The sequence below is a fragment of the Parus major genome, chromosome 25LG2 (genome assembly GCF_001522545.3).
Source record: "Parus major isolate Abel chromosome 25LG2, Parus_major1.1, whole genome shotgun sequence".
Lineage (NCBI taxonomy): Eukaryota > Metazoa > Chordata > Aves > Passeriformes > Paridae > Parus > Parus major.
The window spans coordinates 186,771-192,659 of record NC_031794.1 but is presented as its reverse complement, the minus strand read 5'-3'; the positions used below and the strand labels follow the sequence as shown (position 1 = coordinate 192,659).

Here is a 5,889-nt window from a genome sequence, read left to right as displayed (position 1 = left end):
GGTCACCGGGACATGGGGGGGGTCAGGGAATATGGGGGTTCAAGGGGGGGAATCAGGCCTGGCAATGGGGCAGGGGGGCACGGTGGGATGTGGGGCAAAAGGGAGATAACGAGGGTAAGGGGGAGGTTAATTATTATTAATGAGGTAAGGGGGATAATTAGGGCAAGGGGGATAATTAGGGCAGAAGTGGGGGGGATAACAGGGGGACAATCAGGCAGAGCTGGGGCAGGTTGGAAGGGGAGGGGGGCTGTTGTGGGGGTCCCTGCTGAGGGTCTCGGACAGGCTGCACATCGGGAAGGGGGTGCAGCTGGAGCGGCGCGGAGAGGGGGACGTGTGGATGCGCTGCCGCAGCGAGCACGCCGTGTTCGTGCAGAGCTTCTACCTGGACAGGGAGGCCGGCAGAGCCCCCGGGGACGCCGTGCATAAGGTGTACCCCGGAGCACACATCAAGGTCGGGGTCCCCGGGGGTCCCCAGGAGGGGTGGGGGGGTCTGTGCCCAGGTTTTGGGGGGTTCTGGGCAGGCGGGGGAGCAGTGGAAGCGCCCCAGGGATGGAGGGACCCCCGTGGCCACCCTGGGGTACCCCCCACCCCAAAGCCGCCGTGCTCAGGGGTCCCCCCGTGTCCCCCCAGGTGTTTGACCTGCGGCTGTGCCACCGGCAGATGCAGCAGCAGGCGGCCACTGCCCAGGCTGCGGCCACCGCTCAGGCCGCTGCTGTGGCCGGCAGCATCCCCGGGCCCGGCTCGGTGGGTGGCATCGCCCCGGCCATCGGTGAGTGACCCCCGCCGTGACCGCGTGCCCCCTGGGGCTGGCAGTGGCCACCCACCCTCCGTGAGTGACCCCAGGGCGGGCTGGGACCCCCGTGATGACCGTGGCACCCCCCCAGGGCTGTCGGTGGCCGCGGGGCTCGGCGTGGACGACCTGCGGCGCCTGTGCCTCGTTAGGCTGAGCTTCGTCAAGGGCTGGGGGCCCGACTACCCCCGGGCCAGCATCACCTGCACGCCCTGCTGGATCGAGGTGCACCTGCACCGCGCCCTGCAGCTGCTGGACCACGTCCTGCACGCCCTGCCCGACGCCCACGCCTGACTCTGGAAGGAGCAGCCAAAAAAAGAGGAAAAAGAAGAGGAAAAAATGAAGCAAAGTGACCAAAAATGTGTTGGTTTAGCAGTTATTTAGTGGATAGGGTCGGGGTTTGTGGCCTGGGTGAAGTGTGGCCCTCGGCGCCGATTTCCACCTCCTGGTTTAACTTTTGTATGAAAATAAACCAAAAAGAGGATTATAAAACAGCCAAAAAAGCAAGGTGAGAGGACCAACCCCGTGTTGTTTTAACCCCAATTGACGGGGTCGGGGGTCTGTGGCCTGGGTGTGTCAGCGCCTTTGACGGACGCTCAGCAGCGCAGCTGTGCCGCCAGATGTGTTTCCAGCGGTGCCTCCAGCTGTGCCTCGCGTCTTCCATTGCGACTACATTTCCCACGAGCCCCCGCGGCGCCCACCGGAAGCGGCCGCTCCCGCTCCCCCCGGACTCGCTTTCCCGGCAGCCCCTGTGGCGCCCCTGGGCCAAGATGGCGGCGGGGAGCGGCCCCGGGGCTCGGGAGCTCTTTGCTGAGGGGCTCCTGCAGTTCCTGCGGCCCGCGGTGCGACAGCTCGACCGCCACGTCCACAGCGTCAGGTACCGGCAGCGGCAGCGGCCGCGGGAGCGGGCCGGGGCCGGGCTGAAAGGCTGAGGGGCAGGTAGAGCCGGGAAGGGCCGTTTTGTGGGGCCGGAGGGTTCGTGAGGTGGGCAGTGCTGGGGGGCGCTGGGTGTGCAGGCCCCATGGACAGGGGTGGATTTGGGGGTGGATGCGGGGTTTTAGCTGTTCCCTTCCCACAGGGAGAGCCAGGTGGAGCTGCGGGAGCACATCGACAGCCTGGCCACAGGTGAGCCAAAGCCGGGGGTCACCCCTGTCCCCCTCCCTCGCTCTGGGGACTCACCCAAACCCCTCCCCAGAGCTTTGCCGCATCAACGAGGACCAGAAAGTGGCGCTGGACCTCGACCCCTACGTGAAGAAGCTGCTGAACGCCCGGCGCCGCGTGGTGCTGGTCAATAACATCCTGCAGAACGCGCAGGTGAGGGGGGACGGGGCGTTTTGGGGGTCCCCGAGCCCCCCAGGTGCTGACAGGGGACTTGTGCCGTGTCCAGGAGCGGCTGCGGAGGCTGAACCACAGCGTGGCCAAGGAGACGGTGCGGAGGAGGGCGATGCTGGAGGCCGGGGGCTACCAGGGCAAGTGAGCAGGAATCCCTGCTGATCCCAGCTCGGGAATTCCCCCGTCAGCTGCAGCCCAGGGAACGGGAACGCCTGGAGCCGCGCTCCCAGCTTTGTGGGTGCTGGAATAAAAGTGACCGAGAGTCCGTGATGCTCCCGCATCCCTGAGGGACCTTGGGGACAACAGAGCTGGGGGGTGTGGGCACCTCCAGGTTGGATTTGGAGACCCCCAGGTGGAATTTGGGAGGCCCAGGTGGGATTTGGGCTGCCCCAAGTGGGGTCTGGGCAGCCCCAAGTGGCTCCTTCAAGTCTTGGATCCTTCTGCTGCCGTTCCACCTGCCTCATTCCCATCTATCCCACCTGGAGCAGAACAAGCAGGACACGCTGGAAAGGGGGAACACTTTAATGTGCAGCTTACAAACCAGGGACAGGGGACAGGGACACGTCAGGTGACCGAGGAGGGGCCCAGACCCCCTGGTGTCCCTCGGCCGGTGTCCCCTGTCCCTCACTCCTGCGTCTCCATGCTCTCCTCCTCCTCGCCCGCCGCTGGCTCTTCCTGGTTTTCCTCTTCCTCCTCCCCTTCCTTCTTCTCCGGAGGTTTCTCGTACGCCTTCTCCGACGGCGTCACGATCACCCCGTCCCACGTGGACATCTCGGACGCCAGGTCTGCCCCAAGAGGTGACCCTGGGGACCCGCTCGGGGCCCCCAGCCCCCTCCCCACCCTGGCACCCCCAGCCCCACTCACAGCTGGCGTCACCCTCCTGCCCCAGGATCTTCCGGTATCCTCCGTGGGAGAGGATGCGGACGAGGGTCTGGGCGGTGTAGCACACCATGTCCTGGGGACAGGGACGGCTCCGTGTGGGGACAGGGAGCACCCCTGGTGTCCCCTCCCCTTGGGGGACCCCTCCTCACCTGCTGCTCCAGCGTCATCACTGTGTGCACGCGGAAGTTGCCGCTCTCGCACGGATCCGTGATGCCGACGGAGCCGGGCAGGAAGAGCCCGGCCGCCAGGATCTGGAGGCAGCGCCTGCAGACGAAACATTCTGGGTTAAAACCGCGTCCTTCCAGCAAAAACACCACTGGGAAACGTCAGCTGGGTGAGCTGGGTTTATCTCCCGGTCAGCCCCCGAGATCCCAACGGTTTTACGGGGAAAACGGAGCCGTGGTTTTACGGGAAAACGGGAATTCCTGCGAGGGAGGCGACGCCACGGACCTGTAGGCGATGTTGAGGGCCAGGGGCTGCCGGGTGGGATTGTTCATCACGGCATAGTGCCCCTGCAGGGGGAAAGGAACAGGAATGAGGGCAGGGAGAGCGAAATCCCAGCCTGGGGTAAGAGAATCCCAGCTCCTGCCGGGCTGGGCGTTGGCACCACGTCAGCAAGCCCCACCAGCAGGTCCAGGATCCAGGGCGTGAGCGGCTCGAAGCCAGGGAAGCGAATCCTCAGGTCCTTGAGCAGGCGGATCAGAACCTTCACCCTGCGGCAGAGGCGGGAGGAGGAGGTCGGTCCCGCGCCGGGAGCGCTCCCCGTGTTCCCGGGATTCGGGATCTGGATGCAGCCCCGGACTCACGTGGACTGCGAGGCGTTCTCCTCGAACCAGCGCGCGTGCCGGATGGCGGCCAGGGCGCTCTGCAGCACCTTGATGTCCACTGCAAGAGGCAGAAATGGCCGGTTTTGGCGGGCGGCCGCGGCCGCGGGCGGGAGGAGGCGCGGCCGGGCGCTCACGGTGCAGCTCCGGGTCCAGCTTGCGCAGGTTGGGCGGCACCGTGGTGATCAGGATCTTCACCGTGGCGTCGGCCGAGCTGATCTCGAAGCCGGTCTCGTTGGTCAGCATGGTCAGGACTGCGGGGAAACACCGGGAATTCGGCGTGGAGGGGCTGGGAATCTCCACGGGAACGGCCGTGGATCGCAGCCCGCCACGCTCCGGAGCGCGGCCGCACCTTCCCCGGGGTCCTGCGCCCGCAGGCTCTCCACCACCTTGTTCCCCAGGGCTGCCACGGCTTCCACTGCGCAAAAGAAGGAAAAGGAGAAGGGTTGGAGCGGCCCTGGCAGCGAGGGCCGCTCCCGTCCCGCCCGGATGGCACTCACAGGTGGGCAGGATCTTCAGGATCACCACCAGATCCGCCACGTTGTGCCCCGTCGTCATCGTCCCCTTCTTGTAGGAGCCCACCTGGCGAACCTCCTCGATTTGCTGGCGGAGAAAACAACCCAAAATCCCGGGAAATCAACCCACATTCCGTGTCTGGGGGGGCTGCATCCATCCCTAACCCGCCCTGGGCCAGGAGCACCTCCCCGTTCTCCCGCTCCACCCTGGGGCTCCTCCAGCTGCAGCTCCTTCCCAAACTCTGCACTCACCACTTCAAACGTGCCCGGGGCCACAATTAAATTGTCGATGACGTTGTTGATCTTGGTCACCAGGGACAGGATGGAAGCCTGGGAAGGAACGGGACGGGGATCACCCAGGAGAACCCGTGTTATTCCCCACCAAACTCCTCCAGGTGCTTATGCCAAAGAAATCATCAATTTTTAGGCTGCTCCTGAAGAATTTTGGATTCCCCAGGCCCCATCCTGAGGAGCTGGGGGGGATTTTGGGCACGGCACCTGCTCGGCAGCGGTGGGAGCCAGATCCTGGTTCCTCTTGAGCAGAGCCTCGCTGAAGGCCGTCTCGTCCGCCGCGGGTTTGACGCGTGGAAACGCCATCTCACACTGGAACAGAAGGGAATTCCCAGGGATTTCATCCTCCCCTCCCCTCCTGGCAGCCTGCACAGGTGTCCAGGAGCTCCCACCTGCGCGGCTCCGGGGCACATCCAGAGGGTTTTATTAACTCTATTAAAGAATTTATTGGGTTAACTCATTAACCGCCGTTGTCTGCAGCCCCAGGGCACTGGGGTCACCCGTCCAGAGGGCGGAACGCTCAGGGAATTTGGGAAGAGGGAATGATTTCCTCCTGGGAAAGCTGGGAAACAGGCACATGAACAGCTGAGAGGGGACAAACACAGGGATTTATCTGCTATAATCCCAAAAACCCCAATCCTGGAGTTATTCCTGTCATTATTCCCCCAGTGCCTTCCATTATTCCATTTCCAACAGGAGAAAAACCTCCTGTGGGTTTTTTACTGAACCAACAGCGTTTTGAGGGAATTCATTCCGTCCAGCCACAGCAGGAGAACCCAACCCCCGAAAATCGGGGATGGGGGAATCCTTAACCCTGGAAAAATCCTGGAAAATTCCCGGAGCGGCCCCTGGGGCAGGAGTTACTCACGACATAGAAATCGAAGGGGATGTGGGGCACAAAGGGCCGGAACCTGAACGGGAGAGAAAAGCCCGGTTCATTCCCCGGGCCCGCAGACTCCCCCCCCCTCCCGCCCCCGTCACGACACGGTCCTGTCGCGACATGCGGGCCCCGGGACTCGCCTGGAGCCGAAGCGGCCGCCGCGGCCGCGGCCTCGATCGCCCCTGCGGGGAGAGAACGGCGGTGACGGGGGGCTCCGAGCCCCGGTGTCCCGGCCCCGGTCCTGGCCCCGCCGCCCCCGGTTCCCCTCGCTCCCGATCCCCCGGTTCCCCTCGATCCCGGTCTCTCCCGGTGCCGCTCCCGGTTCTCCCGCCACTTCCTCCGCTAATCCCGGAGTGCCGCCGGTGCCGGTGTGTT

General features: G+C 64.7%; 3 protein-coding genes across 4 annotated transcripts in view; 2 read left to right on the top strand and 1 right to left on the bottom strand.

Moving 5' to 3' along the window:
* The window catches only part of LOC107214624 (mothers against decapentaplegic homolog 4-like), a 4,822-nt gene extending 3,520 nt beyond the window's left edge, over positions 1-1,302 (top strand). The window contains exons 5-7 of the mRNA XM_033519779.1: positions 238-451; positions 631-769; positions 885-1,302. Coding sequence (XP_033375670.1) covers positions 238-451; positions 631-769; positions 885-1,084 — 553 coding nt within the window. The 3' untranslated portion in view covers positions 1,085-1,302. The remainder of the gene's footprint in view (positions 1-237; positions 452-630; positions 770-884) is intronic.
* A 2-nt stretch (positions 1,303-1,304) lies between these two features.
* Positions 1,305-2,392, top strand: SNAPIN (SNAP associated protein). Of its 2 annotated transcripts, XM_015650209.2 has the most exons (4): positions 1,525-1,667; positions 1,869-1,915; positions 1,986-2,104; positions 2,178-2,392. In XM_015650209.2, exons 1-4 carry the CDS (start codon positions 1,561-1,563, stop codon positions 2,265-2,267), a joined length of 363 nt encoding a protein of 120 aa, XP_015505695.1. In that variant the 5' UTR covers positions 1,525-1,560; the 3' UTR covers positions 2,268-2,392. The 2 variants fall into 2 exon arrangements, with proteins under 2 accessions (XP_033375722.1, XP_015505695.1); XM_033519831.1 differs by lacking the exon at positions 1,986-2,104 and having other exon boundaries at positions 1,305-1,667.
* A 234-nt stretch (positions 2,393-2,626) lies between these two features.
* ILF2 (interleukin enhancer binding factor 2) overlaps positions 2,627-5,889 on the bottom strand; it is a 3,671-nt gene continuing 408 nt past the window's right edge. Inside the window, exons 2-14 of the mRNA XM_015650260.2 lie at positions 5,655-5,696; positions 5,503-5,545; positions 4,842-4,946; positions 4,596-4,673; positions 4,329-4,431; positions 4,181-4,246; positions 3,966-4,082; positions 3,811-3,889; positions 3,630-3,717; positions 3,455-3,516; positions 3,154-3,268; positions 2,987-3,077; positions 2,627-2,907 (exon numbers count right to left, since the gene is read on the bottom strand). Coding sequence (XP_015505746.1) covers positions 2,747-2,907; positions 2,987-3,077; positions 3,154-3,268; positions 3,455-3,516; positions 3,630-3,717; positions 3,811-3,889; positions 3,966-4,082; positions 4,181-4,246; positions 4,329-4,431; positions 4,596-4,673; positions 4,842-4,946; positions 5,503-5,545; positions 5,655-5,696 — 1,150 coding nt within the window. The 3' untranslated portion in view covers positions 2,627-2,746. The remainder of the gene's footprint in view (positions 2,908-2,986; positions 3,078-3,153; positions 3,269-3,454; positions 3,517-3,629; positions 3,718-3,810; positions 3,890-3,965; positions 4,083-4,180; positions 4,247-4,328; positions 4,432-4,595; positions 4,674-4,841; positions 4,947-5,502; positions 5,546-5,654; positions 5,697-5,889) is intronic.

What these genes read in the sequence shown, in the direction of transcription:
- SNAPIN (XM_033519831.1), top strand. Translation starts at nt 1,411, where the DNA reads ATGTGTTTCCAGCGGTGCCTCCAGCTGTGCCTCGCGTCTTCCATTGCG. An exon ending in CGCCACGTCCACAGCGTCAG is followed by an intron (nt 1,668 to 1,868) that starts GTACCGGCAGCG and finishes CCCTTCCCACAG; the next exon opens with GGAGAGCCAGGTGGAGCTGC. An exon ending in CATCGACAGCCTGGCCACAG is followed by an intron (nt 1,916 to 2,177) that starts GTGAGCCAAAGC and finishes TGCCGTGTCCAG; the next exon opens with GAGCGGCTGCGGAGGCTGAA.